General features: G+C 33.2%; 1 protein-coding gene across 1 annotated transcript in view; it reads left to right on the plus strand.

Annotated features, from left to right (window-relative positions):
- Window positions 1–26,430, plus strand: part of EYS (eyes shut homolog) — a 1,577,782-nt gene that overhangs the window by 919,612 nt on the left and 631,740 nt on the right. Inside the window, 1 exon segment of the mRNA XM_027604057.2 lies at window positions 24,442–24,632. Within this exon segment, the coding sequence (XP_027459858.2) occupies window positions 24,442–24,632 (191 nt within the window).

Below are 26,430 nucleotides of genomic sequence, written 5' to 3' on the forward strand. Positions count from 1 at the left end.
ATTTTATTTTCATCCATTCAACTAATTTTATTAAACATCTATTATGTACGTTGCTCAAGGTCTTGAGCTAAAATGAAACAAACTCAGTTCTGGCCGTAAAATTTTACATTCAAATGGAGAGAGAGCTAATTTAAAAAGTAAATATTATTTAAAATTAATATATTAATAGAAGCATGTAGAAGGCATAATAAGAATATAATAAGACAACTTAAATGCCCTTTTGAATCCATGGTACAGTTTTATAGGGAAATTCAGTATTTGTGTTGAGATGACAAAAAAAATCAGTTTGCTAAGAATACAATTGTTAGAAAACATTCTGCAGAAAAAGAGAGGGTGAAAACAGGCACAAAGAAGCATGCATATACTAACTACATGTAGTGATTTTGCTGAAGTGTAACTGAGAACAGTGGTCAAATAACAAGGATAGAAATGAGAGGTCTGTTTTATGAATAATAAAAGAGAGATTGAAAAACTGTGACTTCTTTGACCCATTCAGTCAGTATATAAGAGAGCACTGCTTTGAATACATATAGTTTCTGAAACCTTTCTTCTATTCTGCATTGCTCTTATTTTCAAAGGCTTTTTTTCAAGCCATGTATTATCAAACATGGAACACATGTTTCCTTTTGAAGCAGTATTTTGATACAGTAGTAAGTTTCTCCACTGGCCCACTGGCTCTGTTTGTAATGTTTCTGAAATACTTATGAATAATAGCAGGATTTGCTACTGTTTATAGTGAAAAACATTTATGAACTGAAAGCAGAAGCATCCAAGATACAACAATGAATAAAAGGGGTAAGGAAATTAGCAATGGAACATGTGGGAAAGAATGGAAGGCAAATTTCAGTTACACTGGTAGATCAATTATCAGACAGCATGAGTCAGGGACCAAACCATTTACAGACTACAGGCACAAAACTTATGAATTTGAAGTGATTATATCAAAACTTTCCTTCCAGTTATAAAATTCTATGATATTAAGACTCTAAAATGACAATTTGTGGTATTGGGGTGGTGTTTCAAATAAAATATGAGTTATGTCCCTGTTCTCAAGTAGCTCGTTCTCCAGAAGGTTAGATAGGACGTATATACTGGCATAAAAAACTAAGGATGCAAGTGCAGCATTAAATAATACTTAGGCGGTAAGAGGAGAAGGAAACCACTTTTAATTGGAGAACCAAAAACAAATCCACAGTGGAGGGTGTGATAAGTAGAGCCCTTGAAGAAGGAAGTACTGTTTTCATTGGAAAACCGTGAGAGCTGGTCTGAGGGATTTGGTGAGCCATTGATAGAGGACTCTTGAATAAAGGGCAGGGCATAGGGTGCCTGGGTGGCCCAGTCGGTTAAGTCTTAGGCTCAGGTCATGATCCCTGGGTCCTGGGATCCAGCCTTGCATCCTCAGGCTCTCTGCTCAGCGGGGAGCCTGCTTCTCCCTCTTCCTCTGCCCCCCCCAACTCATACTGGCGAGCTCTCTCTCTCTCTCTCTCTCTCTCTGCCAAATAAATAAATAAAATCTTAAAAAAAAAAAAAGGCAGGGCATGACACTCAGGGGAGAGAGCCTTCCTTTCTGTTATATTGGAGAAACATATTTCCGTATTCCACTGAATGGGTCTATGTTGCCTTTGTGGTACTGAATCTTGCTGCTTGGTAGATTTAATGTGTGCATTTCATAGAATTGTACCTTCCCTAAACCATTTCAGGTCAGTGACCAATTGAATGGTCTAATTTGATCAATCCTATGAAAGATGTTTGGGCTAAATAGTAATTTTTAGCATGCAATGTGCAATGGCAAATGTAAAAACCTGTACAAGAGTTGGAAAATGTGTGTGTGTGTTTGTGTGTGTGTGTTTTCTTACGACCTACATGCCTTTGAGGCAAAGAAATTATTTTAAACTGATATTGGCTTGTATCACTTTGGCAATAATAATGAATAGTGAGCCAAATGACTAGCATAATTGGCTCTTCTGAGATGATAAGAGCAGTGGGGAACCAAAGAAATTCCAAATGAACACATTTCTTCAATTAATAGAGGCTTTTTAAAAAGAAGAAATATGTCTCCTATACTTTTTCATTCTAGGTGAGTGAGTTAACTACCTCACCTTGCATACACCCGGTGATCTCCCAGAGAGGATTTGTATCATTGCATCACTCTGAAAGGGCTCAAGGGCTCTCCAAATCTAGAAGCAGAGAAAAACCGGCATCTTACTTTAAACAATAACATTAATTTATCACATCTCCATCTGTTTTTCATTTCCATATTGTAGCGGATCTTCAAAGAGTGTCTGAAATGTGACATAATTAAGGTAGCTTACAGTCTAGTGTTAAAGACAGACATGCAAGGAGTTAGCTACAAGTTAATGCAGTACAGTAGGACAGCATGTCTAGAGGACATTAAGGAGACATTAACCATTTGTGTTCAGGGGAGCTAACTGAAGCCTTCTTGGGCTGAATGGCATAGTGAGTTTCATTTAAAAAAATCCAGAACAGTAATGTATTCGATACAAGAGACTTGCAAATTAAGTGAGGGTTGTTATTACTATTCTCATTTTAAAGAAGAAGAATTAGGCCTGAAAGGTTCAAGTGACTTGTTTAATATAAACAGAATTAGTAAGTGGCCAAACTGGGCCTAGGACCCAATCATGATAATAATAGTTGCCTGGTATTGAGTAAGTTTACTATGTGCCAGAGATTGTGTTAAGTACTCAGTATTTTTTTTCATTTAATATTCATAGCCACCTGTGAAGTAAACCATATTTGTGGATATATTGAGGAGAAGAAAAACAATGAACTAGAGGATTATCCTATGTTAGCTTTAGATAATAGATAAAGCATGAGAAAATTTAACAAATTAGAGGAAGACACTGGGAAAGACAAGGATTTGTGAACACAAGAATGTCTTTGGTAATTCAAACTTGCTAGTATAGTACTAACTTGAGCATAGTGTAAAAGAAAAAGGAAGAATATTTGTAAATCCGTGTTCTCTCACCTGTTTTCCGGTTGGCCAATGCATCATGGTGTGAGACCCCAGGAGAAGCAGCTCAGTTTGAAAACAACCGTGGCTATCCATTGTCCTGAATGCTTTCCCTGCCCTTTACTGTGACCAAAGAGAGCTGAGTTCATAAGAGAGTTAGAAGAGTTACAGTTGGGACAACACAAATGCTATATTATTTCATAGTTGAGGAAAATTGAAGTTTCAGTTAATTACCCAAAGACTCACAGTTATTAAATTGAACCTAGGTTTTCTGACTACAAAACTTAAATTGTTTAATCACTATACTGTGTTGCTCCTCTTGAATACATAACATGCTACATCTTAACAAAGACTTTCTGCTTCTAATGCAGATTTTTGAAACAGTCTGTACATGAAAATTTACCACATTGAATTAATTCTGATGAAACTGGTAATTAACCATGACCATCAGTATTAATAGCAGGAAGTGAAAATAGTTATGATCTGCAGTTCCTGTCATCATGGAGTGCGCAAATTTATAATTAACTTGATAAGCTTTTAGAATACTAATAGGACTTAAGAGTCATTTTTAGAGTATTCTCCTGTATTCATTCTATGATTCTAAGCAATAATGTTAATGAGCAATAAATAAATAAAAGATGAGTGACTGATAGTGGGAAATGCGTGTGCTGTTTCCTAGTTACCTTTTTTCTTAAACAGGAAAGCAGCCTCCCATGGTATCACATGTGTGTGTTTTCATTATACTCTAACAACAGGAAAACATTATTTTTGTATTTATTCTAGCCTTGGTCAAATTATGAATTCTTATGTATGAATTAAAAATATCAGGATGTAGTGTATTTATAAACAAGAATAAGTTTATTATGATGCACTGAAGTAGGGGAGAACACACTGACAGAATCTTAGCAGTATCTCAGAAGGGAAGTTAGAAGTGGGATAGTTATAAATGAGTTTAAAATGATTAAAGGAGAGGGTCTTTCAAGTTGGGGAATTGAGAGTGGACAAAAATGGAAGTATAATAGCTTAGAATTTGTAGGCACAGTTAAGCTAAGGTTTTGAAGCTATCCCTGATAAGTAAGCTATTGCTTGAAAAGTGAGCTATTTTGATCAGATGAGCAGATAATTGGTTCTGATAAATTGGCTTGTAGAAATATCCTGAAATAAGAAGTGAAGTTATTTATTGACTTACAGTTTTATCTTTGCAGCGCAAAGTTTTCCTAGTATCAAAGGTGGGCTATAGGCTTCTCTAAATTATGTTGACATAGGTGGCCCCATTCTGTGTGGGAACTATTCTGGCTGTTTTTCCACAAGTCTCAAAGTGAGAGTCCCAGAGATTCTTTTTTATTCTTTTAGTGACCATTTATAGCATTGGATATATAATCAATAATAGCTTACTATAATTCTGACATCTATCAAAAGGAATTTAAAAATTTTTAACGTGAAAAATAGGCACATGGCCTCTTATTTATTGTTATTTGTTAATATGTAATATAATTATATTTGATTTCCTAGCATTTATTTATAAGTGGCATTAGGATTTCTGTGTTGTCTTTGTAATCATGAATTCTAAAAAGGTCATATTAGGAAATATTTTATTCATTAGTGCTTAAATGTGTCAGTTGAGAAACATTTACAGACAACAGAATGACTTATATATAGCAATTACTGTTATATTTTATTTATATTAAAGTATCACTGATAATATTTTATGTGCCATGGCATTGGGTAAATATTTCTCCATTTATATGCTGTTAAATAAACATGACACCAAATTTGATGTTATCAATAACACTTAGACTTTTATATTTCAACCTTTAATTTCTCAAACTATATAAAATACAATAAGATAAATATACCTAGTGTTTTGTTAAATTACAGTTGCATCTTCCTCTTTTATTTTAGAAACTAAATTTTCTTCTAAATCTTCCTTTGCCTAACAAATCAGTTGACTAATAAAATAAATGCCAGATAGTTAGTACCATCATGATTTTGTTTCATTAAAATAAATACAGATGGTCCCCAACTTAGGAGGTTCAACTTACAATTTCTTTTACTTCATGATGGTGCAAAAACAATGCACATTTAGTAGAAACTGTGATTTGAATTTTGGATTTATATCTTTTTCTGTACTAGAAATATGTAGTATGATACTCTTGTGATGCTGGGCAGGGGCAGCAAGACACAGCTCCCAGTCAGCCATATGAGCCCAAACATAAACCAATAGAAACATTCTGTACCATCTAATACAACCATTCTGTTTTTCACTTTCAGTATAGTATTCAGTAAATTACATGAGATATTCAACACTTGATTTTGCCCAACTGTAGATTAATGTAAGTGTTCTGAGCTTGCTTAAGGTAGGCTAGGTTAATTTGGTAGGTTAAGTGTATTAAATACATTTTCAACCTAGAACACTTTTGATTTGTGATGGGTTTATTGAGATATATCACCATCATATATCACAGAAGATCTGTAATAAGAGAAATCAATGCTCAAAATTAATCATTCCCTGTGGCAAAATTGTGGGCTGAATATTATAATTTTAATTCAAATTAATTTATAAAAATACATTCTTTCATCTTGTGTGAGATATCAAGGTGTTTTTAGTTGAATTCCTTCACAGAAACATAAGGATTAAATCAAGCTTTACAACTGAGGAATGGTATGCATGTGATTATTCCAGGATGTCATTATAACATATTAAGCTTTGTTGGACCAGTGATGACAAAATTGCTGCATTGAAATGACAGTGATTTTTAGCTATTTTTTCCACCAACTCTTGTTTATGTCTCATTTAAACTCCCTGAAGTACTGTTTTTTTAAGTAGGTGCCAGGATGTAGATTAATATTTGAGAAGTATTTTGTTTCTGTTTCTGATGTGTCTATTTAAATAGACATATTTAAATGTCTCCTAATTCAGCTAGAATACTTTTTTTTTAACTTTCATAGCTGAAATATCTACATGGTTTACCAAATTCTCCATTAAATTGACCAGTAAACAGACTTAAATTTATACTTGTCATTTCCTAGAAATAAACAAAATCTGAGTTTGATGAGTTCTGACAATGGCTAAACATGTTCCTTCAAGTCAAGATGAAGGGAAAATGGTTTATAAACATGCTAAACTTACTGAACCAAATATGAATCTGTGTGTTTTTCTGATGATTTCCCTTCTCATCACTACACATCTCCCATGTTGACTTCTGAGGTTAATTAATTTGTAATGGGCTAAATCAAGACTAGTCTCAGACAGTTGGGAGAGCTGACTCTCACAGCCTTCTCTCTTTCTTTCTTTTTTTAAGATTTTATTTATTTATTTGACAGAGAGAGCGAGCACAAGTAGGCAGAATGGCAGAATGGCAGGCAGAGGGAGAGGGAGAAGCACGCTCTCCGCTGAGCAGGGAGCCCGATGTGGGGCCCAATCCCAGGATCCTGGCATTGTGACCTGAGCCGAAGGCAGACACTTAACCAATTGAGCCACCCAGGTGCCCTGGCTTCTCACTTCTTTCAAACAATTATGATGCAGTGACAGCAGCAGGATCATTTTTACTTAGCGTCCATTAGCAGGGTCACCAGAAGGGAAGGATTGTGGATACTTAGAACCTTGCAGCTGTATCTAATTTGTATTTTTACTCAGTTTTTCCATTTCCTTCTTTTTTTCTTTATAATTTTATTTTTAATTCAATTAAAATTAAAATTCAATTAATTGACATATAGTGTATTATTACTTTCAGAGGTAGAGTTCAGTGATTCATCAGTTATATATAACACCCAGTGCTCATTACATCACGTGCCCTCCTTAATGCCCATCACTCAGTTACCACATCTCTCACCCCCCTCCCCTCCAGCAACCCTTAGTTTGTTTCCTTTGGTTAAGACTCTCTTATGGTTTGTCTCCCTCTCCGATTTCATCTTGTTTTATTTTTCCCTCCCTCCCTCTATGCTCTTCTGTTTTGTTTCCTAAATTCCACATGTGAGTGAGAGCATATGATAATTGTCTTTCTCCAGTTGACTTATTTCACTTAGCATAATACCCTCTAGTTCCATCGATGTTGTTGCAAATGGCAAGATTTCATTTTTTTTATGGCTGAGTAATATTCCATTGTGTGTGTGTGTGTGTGTGTGTGTGTGTGTGTGTGTGTGTGTGTATAACACATCTTCTTTAGCCATTCGTCTGTCAGTGGGTATCTGGACTCCTTCCGTAATTTGGCTATTGTGGACATTGCTGCTATAAATGTTGGGTGTAGGTGCCCCTTTGGATCACTATATTTATATCTTTGGGGTAAATACCTAGTAGTGCAATTGCAGGGTCTTAGGGTATCTCTATTTTCAACTTTTTGAGGAACCTCCATACTGTTTTCCAGAGTGATTGTATCAGCTTGCATTCCCACCAGCAGTGTAGGAGGGTTCCCCTTTTTCCGCATCCTTGCCAACACTTGTTGTTTCCTGACTTACTAATTTTAACCGTTCTCACTGGTGTGAGGTAGTATCTCATTGTGGTTTTGATTTGTATTTCCCTGATGGCCAGTGATGGAGAGCATTTTTTCAGGTGTCTGTTGGCTATTTGGATGTCTTCTGTGGAGAAATGTCCGTTCATGTCTTCTGCCCATTTCTTGATTGGATTATTTGTTTTTTGGGTGTTGAGTTGTGTAAGTTCTTTATAGATTTTGGATACTAACCCTGTATCTGATAAAACATTTGAAAAGTTCTTCTCCCCTTCTGTCAGTTGTCTTTTGGTTTTGTTGACTGTTCCCTTTGCTTTGCAGAAGCTTTTTATCTTGATGAAGTCCCAATAGTCCATTTTTGCCCTTGTTTCCCTTGCCTTTGGAGACATGTCTAGCAAGAAGTTGCGCGGCTGGAGGAAAAGAGGTTGCTGCCTGTGTTCTCTTCTAGGATTTTGCTGGATTACTATCTCACTTTTAGTTCTTTCATCCATTTTGAATTTATTTTAGTGTATGGTGTAAGGAAATGGTCCAGTTTTATTCTTCTGCATGTGGCTGTCCAATTTTCACAACACCATTTGTTGAGGAGACTGTCTTTTTTTCCATTGGATATTCTTTCCTATTTGTCGAAGGTTTGTTGACCATAGAGTTAAGGGTCCATATCTGGGTTCTCTATTCCATTCCATTGATCTAAGTGTCTGTTTTTGTGCCAGTGGCATCCTAATTCCAGAATATACCATAAAGGGTACAGGAAGTCTGAGACAACAGAAGCCAATAAAGATTTCATCGAGGATGACAAACAGTTTCCTTCCAAATGAGAAAAATTATTCCCTGAAGAGAAAAAATGATAAATAGATGAAACAGTTCTTGACTCATAGTGGGCACTTGGCCTGTCACAGCTGAATAATTGAATGATAGAATAAATGTAGTGAATTAATTTATTCTGGCTAAGTGAAGAATCTCCTTTTCTAGCAACCTTGGGGAACATTTCTCTAATTCTGGTTCTGAATATTACTTCTTTTACAGACTAAGGTAAGAAGCAACAGTTATCACCCAGTTTTGTTAATTTCTCAAAGCAAGAAGGGAAGAAATCTTATCTCAATAGAGGCAGAGAGGCAAAACCCTTGCCTATGGGCAAGCTGTAGTGCAGTAGATCTAGAAGGGATGTCATGTTCCCTTCTAGGATTCCCAAGATTCCCTGGATTCACAGGATTCTTAGAAAGTGCTAGTAGGATGAATGTAGAATGAATTATTCATGAATATTTTCATCCTTGTTTATGAAAAGGAGCAATGTATCAATTCTGCACATGAAGCTAATGAGTTTTGAGATTGAGTTATTGAAAATTCTTAGAGTTGGTAAACTTGACTATTCAGTTTGCTTAGTTATTTTTCCATAGCATAGCCTCCCATTCATTCCTCCTCAAAAGGCATATTTTTCATAACAGTTCTCAGGTTTTCCTAAAAATAGGGAACTATTACAAAGAAGTTTAAATAGCAAAATTAATATAACTCTGCATCATGGAAGATGAAAACATTCAACTTTTCTTGATTATGTCATAACATTTTCCAAAATGACTTCATTTGTACCTAATCCCAATCAGATTCTATCACAGTATTGGTTATTTTATAACTTTGGGAACACCTGGTATTTTCAGGCTGTAAAGTTTTTGCCATTTATGTAATTATAAAAAATACCTCATTGGAGTAATTTGCAATCCCTGAATAGTAATAAAGATTAACATTTTTCCTGTGTTACTGGTAATTCATATTTTCTCTTTCAGAAAAAATTTTCCAAGACTTCTGTGCCTTTTTTGACTGGATTAATTGCTTTTATTGGATTATAGTTTGTCCATATTTAATTTTGGATTCTGTGTTTAATGTTGGGTTACTAATGTAAGTTATATGTTTTGCAAATGTCTTCTTGATGTTTATGGCTTGTTTTTTTATTTTTAATATTTCAGATTAACACAAGTCCTTAAATTAATGTCCTCAAACATATCCATCCTTTCATTTTGTATTTATTGTTTTTATGTCTTTTTAAAGAAATACTTCTTTTTCCTAAAATCACAGAAGTATTCTGCTATATGTTCTGCCAAAAGCATTGAAAAGTTGTTTTTCCATTTACTTCTTAAGCTACATAGAATTGATATTTTTACACATGACTTTTTAATTATGAACAATTTCAGTTTTGTTCATAAGGACAAAATATTGTCTCTGTATCATTTTGAAATATTTGTTTTCTCTCTCTTGCTTGCAAGGACGTCTGTTTTGTTCTTTGATCTTTTTAGACCAAAAAAAAAAAGAAAGAAAAAAAGGTCAGTACTTACTTGTTCTTGATTTCTTTAGTATTAGAATGACTTTAAGATAAATCCTCTCCTTCCTTTATGTTAATTTTTCTTAGGAGACTTCTGACAATTCTTAACTCTTTGTACTTCCATTACTGTACAGTATCTTCCTCATATCTTAGATCTCTTAATCAGAATCCTTCTACTGTTTGGTTTTGGGGGAATGTATTCCCATAGTATACTTTTCCCCCTCTAAACATACTTAAGTTTGGTTTGTCACTGTGAATGGCAGAGATGAGTCAAGTGCATTACTTTTATACTTATTGTGATTTCAGCTAAATTTATAAGTATTACATCATCTTATTTGTGTTCTGCATTTTCCTTTTGTCTTTTTTTCCTTGCCTACTTTTTGATTGCAGGAGCTTTTTATTGAGTCTTTCCTCTAAAATTATAAGTTATCTGCTGTTCTTATTTCTTTAATGTTAATCTTTAAATTTTCATCATACATATGTATAATGTGTAAATTTTACACATTTTATCAGTATTTATTCCATTTTCTTACCAAATACAAGGATCTTTGAACACTATTTCTCATCTCTGCCCTTCTTTTTATCTAATATTGTTTTCCATTTTTAACTCCATCTTATACGCCACAAATCCGTTATTATGTGTTTAGTCTTATCTATAAATCTTGTACTCTTTTGTTCAGGTTGCTTTATTTTGCAAAGTTTTCAAACATTAATTCTTCAGTATTGCTTTTCCATATTTTTTCTTCTCTCCTTTTGAACTCTAGCTGTGTATGTATTAGATTTTTCTCTCTATCCAGCATGTTTCTTAACCTTGCTTTCATACTTTTTGTCTAGTGTTTTCTGTGCTGCATTCTGAATATTTATTCATTTCTACCTTTCAGTAGATTAGTGATCTTTTAAACTGTGTCTTCCACTGAGTTTTTATTTCAGACATTTTATTTTTCATTTCTACAAGTTTTATTTGATTCCTTTTCAAATCTTCTGGGTCATATATAATAGTTTCTCATTCTTTACATTTTTTTATTCTATCTCTTTTTAAACATATTGAGCAAAACTATTTTATATTCTACATCAGATTATTCCATTAACCAAAGTCTGTGTCTGTTATACTCTTCTTGATAGTTTTCTGTTCATGATGCTTTGTGGTTTTTTTGGATTTTTTGACAATTCTTTGAAAACACCTTGCCTTGGAGTTTTATTTGTAGGAATTCTTAGAACTCTGGTTTTAAAAATGTATTATTCTACTTAGGTTTTGTATTTTTTTTTCTGATAAATGCTTGGTTAGTACAAACAGTGCACCACTTCAAAATAAATTCTAGATTTGAGGTTTCCTCTTAAATGAGTATGAATACACACACATTAAATTAATAATCTAGAATGTACTATATATACATATGTATATATAGTGAATTCATTCTGCAAACATACAGGAGGACTGAATTTTGGTTATAAATTCTCAGGACATTTTTTTTTCCTAGCACTATGGCCAAACAATCATTTCTTTGCCAATTTCTATAGGGCAGGTTTATTTATATTTCCTTATTTTGGAGTTCAGTTTATGCAGGGATTTCTTATTTGATTCCTAATTTTGAATGGGACCTACATTCCTCTTTCATATCATGTGCCTCATCAAAATAGAAGTTTAATATCTCCAGAGTTCCACAGAGTTCTATAACTGTCTTCATTGCACTTCCATTTGTATAGTTTTCAACTTCCGTATCAAGGTTGGCCTCCTTTTTTAGCTTAGCAGTGCATTTAAAGTGCTTATTAAAATGTTTGGCCAATATATTTGTTAGACACATCTAGCCCTACCTTCTTCCAGAATGGAAAGAAATGGAATCTGATTATTCAATTATGATACTTTTTTGTTAGAATTAGCAAATATCCAGCAACTCTGGGAAATCCCTGGCTCACTTTGTGCTCTATCCATCATGACACTGCTTTTAAACAAACCAAAATAGTTCTGATTAGTATTTTATATTATAAACCAAATTATGCATCTAATTGCATAATTCCCACCTTTCTGTAAATTCCAAAAATGGAAAAACTTCAAAGTATCAGGTATATCTAAGGTTTCCCATTGGATTTACAATATTAGATGAAGCTTTGGATTAAAAAATATTATTCCAAGGCTGTAGAGTCTTGAATGTAAGGATCAACCTGTGGACAGCATTAGCTTAAGTAACATTTGTAAATGTAGATCGAAAGTAATAAAATGTGCCATAGTATAGAATACTTCTCTACAGATTCTACAGGCCTAGGATCTCTTGATAAACTTACAGTTTCAACAAAGATCAGAACTATAATATAATCCTGATAGGTTGAGGTAGAGTTCACATGTATTTTGGATGTTCCTTTAAAACTAAAGCTGAGTATGTATTAACTATACTTAGAAGTAATTCTGTAGGAACATAAAGAACTCTGGAGCCTTTCTAACTGAAAGATGTAGATTAACAAAAACTAGCAGTCGAGTTAGAGATGATTAGTTAAACTTATAAATTTACCTGCACGTTCTCCTGAAATCCCACAAATAATGAACAAAATATTTTTTTAAGGTAGAAATCCACTAGGACAAAGATAATGGTAGAGGATAAAACAGATGTAAAAATTTGGAAGCTGAAAAACAATTGGACAAATGGTAACAGACTAAACAGACCTGAGAATTTGGAAACTAAAATTGGCAATGGGAAAAGTAAAGAAACGTGGTGATTAATAGCACAGAATCTACAAAAGCCTCAAGAAATGGCAACACTAGATGATGGGAAGTGTGAGTGAAAGTGGAGTAAAAATCCCACTAGTTAAATGTTTTAGAGTTGATACATTTTTCACGGAACCATCTATGTGCTGACATATCCAGCAGTCCTTGAATGAAATCAGACTAATTTTTAACCTTAATATGTCAGGTTACCCTGCATAGCCCACTGAGCTCACTGAGGTGTACAAGGACATCCAGATGACAGAAAGCTTCAAATCTTTACAAGATATTTTCCCACAGAAATTCATATCTTTTATTTCTCACTTTTTATTGCAGTTTGTTCTTTAAACTTCATATCATTCAAATTAACAAATCTTTATCTTTAAAAACTTTGGAATTAAAAGAATGCATTTTGAGTTATAGTATGTGTTCTCAAAATTGTGAAGTGGAAGTTTTTTTTTTTAATAGAAAAAATAAAAATATAAAGTTGATTGTTAGAGTTTGGAGACATTCTTATAATTGATAGATTTTAAAGGCCTATTAAAAGCCAGTGGTCACTTTTAAAATGTTCACTTATTCATCCATTCATTTACAGGTATAATATAGATAAATGATGTAAAATATAAGTAATTTTCTGGAATGAAATTTATTGCTTTGCTTAATAAAGTTAAATATAAGTTAGCTCTTCTGTTCAGTAGTATGAGTTTCAAATCATTTCTCTAAAATCAAAATAGACTCAACTTTCATTGCCCTAAGAAAATGAAAAGACATATTCCCCAAATTTGCACAACTATGAGGTAGTGAATCCCCATTCCAGTCTTCAGTCCAGATCCAATATGCTTTTCATTAGAATTGTTTATATATATGATATATTTTTAAATTATTTATTTATTTTTTAAGTAGACTCCATGCCCAGTGTGGAGCCCAATGCTGGACTTGATCTCACCACCTTGAGATCAAGACCTAAGCTGAGATCAAGAGTCAGACACTCAACTGACTGAGCCACTCAGGTGCCCCAGCCGTTAGAATTGTTCTTGACCAGATGATCTTTCAGTAATATAATGTGTTTCTATTAGACACTGGAATTTTCATGATATGTAGTAGTTTCAAAATGGGTCTGAGGAAAACAAGCTCTGTATTTCATGTGTTTGCTCTTCAGCTTTCCATTAATGCCACTTCCAGGATGGCTACAACCCCAAGCAGTCTTCTTCCCTTATCCTGATTTTTCTGGCTCTTCACACCTCCATTCTGGGAATGTCACTTTTTTGGCTTGTAACCCTCTCCCCTATAATCTCACAACAAAAAAAGATAACATCTCTTCCTTTTTTCTCCATACTTCATTCCAAAAGGACTAGCAGTGGCTTAAAAATGCCACATAGTACAAATAAGTGAGGAAACATGACGTATGTATATACGTTGTGCCTTGACTTATTTTAATGATGAACTTTCATGTCAATAAAAGTCATGCTAAAGTGTCGGTGGCCAGTAGGCCTTTTAGAGTTTCCTAAAAGTAGCTTTTTTCAAAATAAATCCTCTAACCTATCACACCTGAGGGAAAGTGTTTTTATGCAAGAACCACTCCCATCAGTGCAAATTAAAGACTGGTGTGCGTGCGTGTGTGTATATACACACTGTGTGTACATTATGTATACATTGTCAGGGAGGGGGAAATTTTCTCCTGATTCTTTCAGCTGGTCTAGTAATTAAATTGACACAACCCAGATTAACAAGAGAAAAAAAATAAATTTAATTTCATATATACAGAAGTCTCATATAGGATCCCAGAAGTGACCAAAGCAGGATATTTATATACCTTTTAGACAAACAATAAATTTGTGAAGAACTGACAAGACATAGAAACTTAGGCTTGGGTACTAATTATTGAATAAACTGAACAGGTGAATTTTCTGACTTTGGTATTAAGGATGTCTGTTTACCTCCTTGTACAGGAAGGGAAGTTACTTTTAAGATTAGAGATATATTTCCTACTTTGAGTGGGCCAGAGAAGAAGGTCAGAGTGTCCTTCTTACACCAGCTGTTATCTAAATAACTTTAATTCAAAATAATCAGTATGCCACTTTGGCATATTTTTGGGAAGCCTGCCCTGAGTGCTCCTTTAATATATATATATATATATATATATAAATGTGTGTATATATACATGTATATTCATTCATATGTGTGTATATATATGTGTGTGTGTATAAAATCATATTATCTATATATTTTTTAACTTGCATGGTCTCCCTTTTATCTATCTATGTCCCACAATTTTGAGAAGCATGATTTTTCTTTTGTACTCTTCCCTGTGGCCAGCTGCTGGTTAATAGCAGAAATCAGTCTTGAACCTCTAAAAGTGTTGAAAGATCAGGTGAAGAGTTGAAAATTAAATTTAATTAAAAACTGATTGCGAGGAACAAGGTGAGTTATGGATAATCACTATTAACACCTTTATTTATCCTCTTATCTATCAGTAAAATCTGAGCATCGAAAAAATTAAAGCTGATAGTTGCCAAGACAGCTTGAGGGGGACAATTAGACTAGGCATTATTGAACTAATATGATAGATTATAAAATAAAGTACATGAAAAAAGAATATTCAGTGAGTAAATATAAGTATGATTCTGTTTAAATACATATGAGTGAAGAATTAACTATTTAATTTCTTAAGCATAGGGCAAATATTTTACTTTTGAAATGTTGCCCCAAATAAGCAGCAGCATATCTAGAAAATTGAAAGGGGGTTTTCAATTTTTATTAATTATAATGTAAGTTATTGAGACAGATCACTTGGTTATGTTGCATAAGGCATAGTACTGGTAATAGCATTTGTATTTTATTTTACTGGAAATTAACAAAAAATACATACCAGCAATTAGTTTTTAGAACTTGTTGGATCTTTATTCCCAAATCTATTATGGGCAACCATTATAGTCTAAATCTGATGGCTTCTGATGAATATACAATGTGACATGACTACTTAATTTTTATCCATACTTTGTGCCCTAGAGTCTGTTATGATGATGTACATTGGCAGATAAAAGTCACTTTTTTTAAATTTTAAAGATTTTATTTATTTGAGAGAGAGAGTGTGAACGGGGCAGAGGGAGAGAGAGAATCTCAAAGAGACTCCACACTGAGCACAGAGCCTGATGCAGGGCTCGATCTCACGAACCTGACATCATGACCTGAGCTGACACCAAGAGTCAGACGTTAACCAACTGAGCCCCCCAGGCGCCCCAAAGTACTTATTCAACATAAATACATGTTTATAGGATTGTTATTGCTAATCTTATATATAGAAAATGTAATTTGTCAGAATCATAAGAAAAAATAAATACAGGGACATCTCAGTATTGAAGCAATGGGTTCATCTTAAATTTGCATGAGAGTCTTTCAGGAGACTGCTAGAGCCCTGGAACAACAGAAAAATCCTGAGCCACTTCTTTTGTTCTCTTGTAAATTGGTTGATCAAGGGGATGAAAAGTTTAAGTGGTAAAAAATGTTTCCCAGTGCTACACATTCTCATCTCTCTGAGGAAAGGTATTTTCCTCATCAAATTATATTTTAAGTAGTGGGTAGATTTCCTATAAAATAGGAATACATATAAAAGCCCATATAGCCTATAATATTCCTTAAATATTAAATAGCAAGAGAAGGAAAAATTTACATACCATCTCAAAGATTAAATGTAACTCAGTTTCAGAGTAGCTTTATTAATTAAATATTGATTGTAAACTAAGAGCTCAATAATTATATATTATATAACATATAATATGTAATATATATTAGAGAGAGAGAGAACAGGGGGAAGGGGAAGAGGGAGAGGGAGAGAGAGAATCTTAAGCAAGCTCCATGCCCAGAGATCGTGACCTGAGCCAAAGTCAGGAGTCGGATGCTTAACCAGCTGGGCCACCTGGGTCCCTCTATAAATTATTTTTTAAAAGCAATATTCAAAAATGAGATTATAAGCACTTTGGAGCCCATTGGGGCGCTGTTTGTACGTTTAGTGATGCTAATTATTACACTACATTCACTATTCTCTCACATTACAGAGAATGTAAGAATTCAATGTAAGGATCCACGTTGGACCTCTTACAAATGAGTTTTTTTTTTAATTGCAAAACTATATGTTTAAAATAATTGATAAGCAGCCTTGTTCATACAGAATAAAATTGGTGTTAAAGAACATGTGCTTTGATGAAATAAGCCAATTTCTGAGATCTACAACTTTGATCAAATTACCTTCCCTAAGCTTAATTTCTTAGATAAACATATAGGGCTCATAAGATAATTGGCCTTTAATGTTTCCCAGATTGAGATGAGAATCAAATTAGATGATGCATATGAAGGTGCTGTGTGAAGAATAGAGTATAATATGCATTATCATTATTAGTCAAAGTTACATCTTTAGTTTTATTCACATTTTTTACTCTTGTGAACAGGTAAAATAGATAAAAACATGAGCTGTTCCTATTATTATGGGAACAGAGGGTATTTCTAAATCTCATAGCAGTCCCACTGTGTACCACCTTGAAATCCTTAGGGTTCTACCCAGATCTCCTTAAAGGGGCAATATCCTGTGCTTCAGACCTTTCTAAATATATGCCTGAGAAAAATATAGAGCATATACATGTAACAACTATTTTAAAAATAAGTTTTAGTTACAAAACCTTTGTGTTTCATTGTAAGATGTTTCTTCCCCAAATACAGTAGTCTGCTGTTATCTGCAGTCTGGTTTTCTGTGGTTTTAGTTACCCTTGGTCAACTGTAGTCTGAAAGCAGGTAATCCTCCTCCTAACATACTGTCAGAAGGCCAATAGTAGCCAAACACTGTACACAGTGCCTCTGTCATTCCCCTCACTTCATCCCATCACATAGGCATTTTATCACCTCACATCATCACAAGAATGGTGAGTACAGTACAATGAGATATTTTGAGAGAGACACATTCATAAAACTTTTATAATAGTATAATTATTTTATTATTCTTAATCTCATGCTGTGCCTAATTGATAAAGTTTATCATTGGTATATATATATATATATATGGGAAAAATACTACATATAAGGTTCAGTACTATCTTTGGTTTCAGGCATCCACTGGTGGTCTTGAAACATATCCCCCACAGATAAAGGGGGACTTCTGTGCAGACTAGAGCAAATTTTTTATCTAGCAGTTCCACATATATTATAATTAAACAGCTTTGTTATTGCCATTGCATTGATGAATAAACTTGAGAGACTCAAAGAGGTTGAAAGATTTATCTAAGATTCTATGATTTTAAGTGATAATGTGCATAATTAAACCCAAGAGTCCTAACTACAATTAGGTCTGTTGTAATTACGATTTCAGAATAGGCGCCACCTAATTTAAGGGATAAAGATGGGGAAGTAGAGAAGTGAAGTGCCTTCTCTAGGGTAACACAGAGTAAGTGACCAAATTAAAACTAAAATTAAATCTCCTTGCAAGTCACTACTTTTTTTTTAACCAGAGCATTCTGATTCCACTCAGTACATTATATGAAGTCTTGTGTAGTTATTTTATAATGTTTTACAATTCACAGTTTTATAGTTTGATTCAGATTTTGGGGGGCAAGTAAACAAAAACACTTCCAAAGATTAGAAATGGAAATTCATGTTGCCCAATTTATTTAATGAAGCTAACTAAAACTTTAGTATGAAAATCAGAAAGAGTACCATGAAAAATAAAAATGTAAAAGCAATCTCAATCATCAGCATAGATGCAAATTTCCTAAACATGAATTCCTGCAAATGAAATTCATATATCTACACATATCATAAGTAAATGGGATATATTCTGGGGTTAAAATAAAAGTTTAATATTAGACTATCAAAGTTACAATGTAAGCATGTTAGTAAGTGAAAAACTGATAAAATTAATATTAAGTCCTAAAAATTTCAGAAAACTACAGAAAAATAATTCCTTAATGAGTTAAAAGATATCACTTTCAGAAGAGTAAAACATTACATTGAAAGGTGAAAGCTTTAAAAACCTTTCCTGAGGGCGCCTGGGTGGCTCAGATGGTTGAGCGTCTGCCTTCAGCTCAGGTCATGATCCTGGGGTCCTGGGATCGAGTCCCGCATCGGGCTCCCTGCTTCTTGGGAGCCTGCTTCTCCCTCTGCTTCTCTCTCTCTCTCTGTCTCTCTCTCTCCCCATCTCTCATGAATAAATAAATAAAATCTTTAAAAAAATAAAAATAAAAAAATAAAAACCTTTCCTGAAAAATAAGAAAAAGAATCTCAATATTATTTGAGTGTTTTTTCTGATAGTCCTGGCACTATAATAAGCTAATAAGATAGTTTAAGAATTATGAGCAAAAGAATGAAAAATTTCATACTCACAAATGATACAGTATTACTAAAAATAGAGTTCAATAAGGTTGCTCAATATACAAGTAAATTGCACTTCAATATACCAACATAATTAGCTAAATATATAATGTTACAAAAAAAATTTAAAATAACAACAAATTCCTAAGATTTCTGGAAGTTAACCTAAGAAAATATACATGTGATCTTTATGAAAAAAAGTTATAAAATTATATTAAAAATGTCTTAGATACCCTTGTAAAATGAAAACATATACTACGTCCATGTATAGGAAGATAAGGTATCACAAATATATCAGTTACAGTTTTTTCTATGAAAACATTGGAATTCAAATCAAATACTAATATGAATTTTTATGTAATTTAATAGGATGTTTGCATGTGTAACTGGTTCCAATGTGTATATCAAAAGGCACAAGACAAGCAGTATGCAACACAATCCTGAGGAGGGAGAATATGCAAGACTTGCCCTTTCAAAATCAAGACATCATAAAACTATACTAATTAAGTCAGTGTTTGATTGGCTTGGGGTTGACAGTCTGTCCAATGGAATAGGATAATGATCCTGGAAACAGAACCCATGTACAGGAAGGATGATGCATGACAAAACTGGTAATGGCAGATGAGTGTAGGAAGGATGAGTGCTCTGTGAGTTATCCTAGAATAATTGGTGTTCCACATTAAAAGGCAAAAAAGGAGGAAAAAAAAGGTTGGAAAGATTCTATACAGAGTAAATAATAAGCAATTCTGTCTTAGGCAACTGGCAAAAACAAATGTTTTTAAGCAGGAGAGTGGCATGATTTGATTTGTATTTTAAGAGTTACTTCCTGTCCTTACCGGTGGCTGTTAAAAGAATTTTCCCTGATGATAATCTATTTCCATTTGCTGGTGAAAGGAAAATAAGTGATTATAGGTGTTGTGTTTCCTTTCAAAAAGATTGTTAATTGCTTTCAGAAAAAATTTATTCAACTATTTGACTAGTTCTCAGCTTTTTTGCAATCATCTATTTTCTTAAAATCTGCCTCTGTAGCTCATATTTATCATACATTTCCTTTGGCTAGACTGAGAGTTGTCTACCAATCTTAAACTGAATACTCTGGCTTTTGATTTCAGTATTGGTTTGTAATTTTTTTTTTTGCATTATACGATTAATACCTGCTCTATAAATTATGTCATCTACTTGTAGTCCATGGACTAATCAATCTATGAAAATCCATGAAAGAAATAAATATTTCATAATTTATTTTGAAATATGCTTAGTTACCACAAAAACATTTTCCCAAAAATGGCATGAATCTTTAAATTGCCAGGAAAAAAGCCCCACCGCATTTTAAGAACTATGAGTATTTAACAAAATCTGGCACATAGTAAACTGTGTAAATATTAATTTTCTCCTTGCTCCTGCTTTATTAGTAGATATTAAGCTAATTGGGATGAATTTAAATGGATTGTATAAAAAATTGGATTTTAAGGTGAATTAAACGCGATTTGTAGAACATGGAAGTATAAAGTATTAAACATGTAGAGTATTTTGTAGTGATAAAATCCAAGCTCTTTCTAGAAATAATACAGATGAGAACTAAGTCACAGAGAGTTTCTGTAGCTAATACATGGTTGCTGACCTAACTGCTGGTAGAACAAAGAATCAAGACTTAATGTTTCTTAATAAACAGTCTAGTATATCTTCCTGTATGAATTATATGTAAGTCTTATACATATAGTCTTTTCTCACATTAATATTTCATTTAATAGAAAATTTTGCATATACACAGCTATCACAGATGTTCACTCTTATTTTCTAGATATTACTTCCAAGATGCATGAAATAAATAAAAAGCCATTTTGCATTTTAGTTGTGAATTATTTAACATTTAGCTAGTAATTCATACTCCAGAAAGCAATACATTATCACTCTCTCTTTGAATTATTATTCATGGATTACACTGATATTAATAATAATTTATTGGAAGTAGGGTTAAATAATATATGTCCTTTATTTAAACTCTTCAGTTATTTTGGAGTCATTATCAAACTATCTTGTAAATAAGCTTGGTATTCAGTTTTCTCCATAAGATTCCAACTTTCACATTTAATCTTACATGTAGAATGCTAACTATGAAAAAGAGTCTCTTTAAAATCTGTTTAGTAGTTTGTGATCTACTAACCAAGAAACCAAAGAAAAAAAAAAAAAGGTTCAGCCTGAGAATCCTGTACTCTTTAAAATTATGTATTTTATTAAAAGGAAAATATACTGCTGGAGTAGTTGTTTATAACTTATCAAAGAATTGAATATTATACACATGAGTTTTATTTTATTTGTTCTAATTTAAATACCTATGCTTCAGAGTCTGTATTATATTCGTCTAAAATATATTCTATTCCTCTAATCTGTTTAAAACCCTTCTTTGTATAGTAGGGGAGGGCAGGGTTATTGACTTCTGATTTTTCACTAAAACTGCTTTAAAATTTCCTTTACCTTCATGCAATGGGAATGGCTATGGGTTACTATGCACTGGAAAAATCAAATAATTAGGTGTCAAAAAAATTTTGGCAACTCTCCACCTAGCAACAATTAAGTTTTAAATAGTGTGTGTGTGTGTGTGTGTGTGTGTGTGTGTGTGTGTGTGTGTGTGTGTGTGTGTGTGTGTGTGTGTGTGTGTGTGGCTAGACTCAGCCTTATGCTCAATATGTGCTGTTAGAAATGAAGGCAAGAACTACCTTCTCAGAAGGAGAAGCAGATGCAGGAAATTGAAGATGAACGAGTTCTAGCTTGGACATGTACTTTGAGTCTTTGAGTCTGACAGTCAGCTATTATTTGACAGGAAATAAGGCATGAATCTGGCGAAATACTGGGATTAGATTTTGAAGTATTCTTCCAAGCAGAATACCAATTTTGTTCACTATGAACCCCTTCCCACAGGTCTCAATAGAAACTCACCCCATCCTCCCCAGTGGAAAGCTTCATCAGTGACCAGTTCTAACCAGTTAATTGCTAGCAAAGGTTCATTCTACACTTGGGAAAATTATTTCTTCCTCTCTTGAAAATATAGGAAACTGAGTGCTTGGACACAAATGTGGAAGTAGGTCATTTAAACTACCACTTCCCACCATATTAGAATCAGAAGAAAACAAGCCTGAGATTAAAACTTCCCATTTGAATAGCAGAATGGAGAAACACAGGAAATCTAGGTCTCTTATGAGGAATGAGCTGAGCTTTTTAGAGTCCATCTGAAAGCCCACCTTATCCTTGAACTTGCTTTTACTTATGCCATAGAATTTCTTTATTGCTGAAGCTACTTCGAATTGGGCTTTCTGGTTATAGGTACCAAAAGTATACGAACTCATTCATAGGTATAGTTATAATATGAGGACATACAATTCAGTTAAAGACTCTTCTGTTTGGAAAAATGAAAACTGAAAGACAGGAACTTACGATTTAATTCTAGATAATGAAAACTGTATAGCATTATTATTTTACTCTAGCCCATCATTACTGGAAATAGTCTCTATACTTAATCTTTCTTCACAAAACTGGTTTGGTGTTTACTATCACCACTCTTTTTATTTGACTAAGTCTTTGCTAATAATGTAAAATAAAATCTGTATTCATACATACGAATAGGAAACATTAGAAATATGGTCAAGTTACTGACTCTTATGTAAAGTATTTCCTGATTTTTTTATCCACACATAACAGAATTCAATGTTCCAAACACATTTAAACAAAAACAGCTATAGTTTCTATAAGAGACAGTAAGGTTTCACATGCTTAGGAAAATCAGGCACTTGGGACAGAAGAATGAACCAAACATATATGGCTCTTGACCTCATGTAGCTTACAAATGGGTGCCTGTGTGGGTTTTTATATAAAGCACTGGTCACATGATGACAAAGCTACTTAAATTTTAAAAATTAGTCCATAAAAAGATAAAACATAACAAAATTAAAAGTGTTTTTGAGTTTGCTGTTGTCGGTTGGACTGTATCTTTCCAAAGCACTTAAAAATAAATAGTAGTTACTTAATTTCACCAATGTTGGGTCTTTTCATGTTGTAATATTAGTTTTTGTCTGAAAATAGTTTATTCTCTTTCACATTCTGAACTTTATTTATTTTCTTAAAGATTTTGTTTATTTGACTGAGAGAGAGCAGCGAGAGAGGGAACACAAGCAGGGGGAGTGGGAGAGGGAGAAGCAGGCTTCCTGCTGGCAGGGAGCCTGATGCGGGGCTCAATCCCAGGACCCTGGGATCATGATCTGAGCTGAAGACATACGGTTAACTACTGAGCCACCCAGGCGCCCCCACATTCTGAACTTTAAATCAAATGGATATTTTTCTCCATTCCCAGTTCATTCAAATAAATGACTGAAACCTTTTTAAATTATTTAACGTGTGAAATTTTATTGTACTGTGCATTCAACATCCTTATTAAACTCTACAAGGAATAAAGATCTGCTTGTTTCACATAACTAATGCAGTAAAGATATCAAAATTGAATGCATTTTGTTAATATTTTTAATCTTTGAGCCTCACTGATGAAATTTTTATTAAAAAAACCCTATATGCTTTTATGTCTACAAACCACACATGTTTTCTGGAAGTATTTTGAAGTGTCTTCTTTTTAGCCAGAAGAAGAAATTCTTTGAAATTTAGCTGATTATTTCCTTAGAGTGTTTTACAGGTTTGAAGACAACACAATATTTCTAAAGGTCTATTGAAAATTTAAAATTAAAAAAAAATACACATAGAACATAAATTCTGTAAAAGATTTAAAGTATATATAGAGTTTTAAAAGTATTATGGTAGACAGCAAACTAAAATAGTTTCATGAGTAATCTTTTGTATTAATTGTAAAAAAATAATTTGGAAGTTTTAAAGGGAGTTGATGTGTCTGTGTATCACAGAAGGAGGAGCAGAAGGGAGGAAGTGAAAGGAGATAACTCATATCCATTGTTACAGGAATATAATCAAACAATCAGTCAAGTTTTTATCAAACAAAAGTAACTTTTAATAATGTAAAGTAACTTATTCAGAGAATAAACTAACTAGGTTTCATTAATCATATATTTATAAATTTAAGAAATGTCAATTGTCAAAGTATTTTACTCTAAGTGTCTATATTTCACTTGAAAGATTGAGGCTAATTAAAATATGGTCATTCAGAAGATGAAAAAGGGAAGAGAACAAAGGAGTGATGATTTTTAAGGAAGTGCAGATAAAACAGTAATGCTACAAAAAGATGACAGTTCCTTTACTTTTCAGTAATCTCTTATCAGCCCTCAGAAGCCACCCAATTAAATTAGCAACAATGACATAAATCATAATTTGGTACCAACATGTTATATATATACAGTGAATAAGGACATCTTTAGAAAATGTTCCTATTTCTCTTGACCTGTAACATAAAGTGTAACTGAATGCACTGTTAAAGATTAAACATCTAGACATCCCTGCCTTCCAGTGAGATTTGATCATGAAGCCCCCAGTACATAGGAATTATGGCACACCACTGTGACTACGGCAAAGGAAACAGGTGCCTGGGCTAGTAACAGGCAGAAAGGAGTCAAGTATGAGCCACTTCCAAAGGTATTATGCTAATGTTAATGTGAAACCCAGCTATTGAATATTCAGTTCCAACCTAAATTTTATTTTCTTTCTGACTCCACAGAGTTCAGTTGTGCTTGTTATCATGGAGATTCCTATCTAGAATTTCAGAATGTGTTGTTAAATCCACAAAATAACATAGCACTAGAGTTTCAGACCTTCAACTCCTATGGACTCCTGCTCTATCTCAAGCAAGACTCAGATTCAGTAGATGGGTCTTTTATTCAATTATATATTGAAAATGGTACTTTAAAGGTAAGTCATTACATTTATTTCATTTAAAGGAATTTTAGAAAGTTCTGATTCTTCTCTTTAGTGGTTATTGTCAAAATAAAACTATCTTAAATTATCTTTTACAATCACCAGTAGGCTATATGCTCTGTTTTTGTAATTTTGTGTTCAGTATTTATATATCAAAATAGTATATACTTCAAATAGCTTTCATTCTCTTCTCTATATTTTTAACCTTTTTTCCACTCTGGTGTTTCCCTGTATCCCAATGACAGTAACTGCTACCGTTTTTTATAGCTTTAATGGAAGATGTGATCTGGGGAGCCCCAAAATTTTTTCAGAGGATCCATAAGGGAAAAACTACTTTCATAAAAATTCTGTTATTTGGCTTTTTAACTCATTCTCATAAATGTACAGTGGAGCTTTCCAGAGGGTCCATGGCATATGATGATGTCATCTTTCTGATCACTGATGTAATGTGTACTACACATTTTTGTATTTTAAAAATGCCTGTTTTAATTTTTAATATTACAAATATTGATACCACCCAGTAAACAAAAACTCTTTGGGGTCCTCAATAATTTTTAACAGCACAAAGAGGTTCTGAAATCAAAAAGTTTGAGATCATGGATTTAACACTTGGTAGTCTTTATAACAACCTTTTTTGAAAGTCCAAGATCATACAGCTACCAAACACTAAATTATAAAGCTGACTTTGAGTTGAAAGTGTATGCTCTTTTTTCAACACCATTATACCTTAACAAATCAATTCATATTCTTGTGGTAAATATCCAGATTTAGTAAGTCATCAAACACATCACTGCAGTAAGGTAATTAACTCAACACAGCCTAATATATGAAACATAGTACTATATTTTTATCTATCATTTCTTTTGTGATGTGATTTAAATATGTGAATTTCCATGAAAGGTTGGTTTATACCTTATAATTTAAGTAAGCCATATTCCAGTTTGATTTTCTTTAAATGTTCATCTTTCTTAAGTATTACAACACACTTACATTATTTAGTACAGAGTCTGATGTCGTTAATAAATACCAGCCAGATGTAGCAGTTAGTAATAGTAGTAGTTTTATTCATTCATGTATGTGTTCACTCATTCATTGAACATTTATCTATTACCAGTCATTTTACCAAGTTCTGAGGATGCAGTGGGAAATAAAATACTCTGTTTTCCTCATACTGTCTCCCATTGATTACAGATAATAATAGGAACAGGTGAAACAGGAGTAAGAAAACAGAATTATGTAATAAATAGAATATAGTAATGAATCATCAAACATCAGTCTTACCCTTAAAGTTTGCTGATCCCTACTCTATAGCATTTTCCTCAACTAAGACCAAAATTTTCCATTAATTTTATAATCAGAAAAAATCTGGAGACCAAATGTAAAAAATTATAAAACACATAATATTGAGCATTGACCACATTTAAAATGTTTCTCCTCAGCACATTTTTCTGCTGTAGACTCAACTCCCATTAACTGAGTGTCTATCTCAGCTAGTTCCTCTCTCACCACTGTGGACATCTCCAGAGACATTATGAGGAATTACCAGAGACTTGCAGGACTGTGGATGAAAATGTTTTATGAAACAATAAATCACGGGAGACTTCTTTCACTTTCAAATGGATAAAAATAAATTCAAAATAAGTCGAATCAAGACATTGAGGAATTATTAAACCATAATGGGTGAAAAGATGTGTAGAATTTCTTTCCTTTAGGTTTTATGACAAAGAATATATATTGATATGTCTGTAATAATAATTACTGTCATTTATTGAATTGAAATTATGTGTCAGGC

This window comes from Zalophus californianus, chromosome 7 (genome assembly GCF_009762305.2).
Source record: "Zalophus californianus isolate mZalCal1 chromosome 7, mZalCal1.pri.v2, whole genome shotgun sequence".
Taxonomy (NCBI): domain Eukaryota; kingdom Metazoa; phylum Chordata; class Mammalia; order Carnivora; family Otariidae; genus Zalophus; species Zalophus californianus.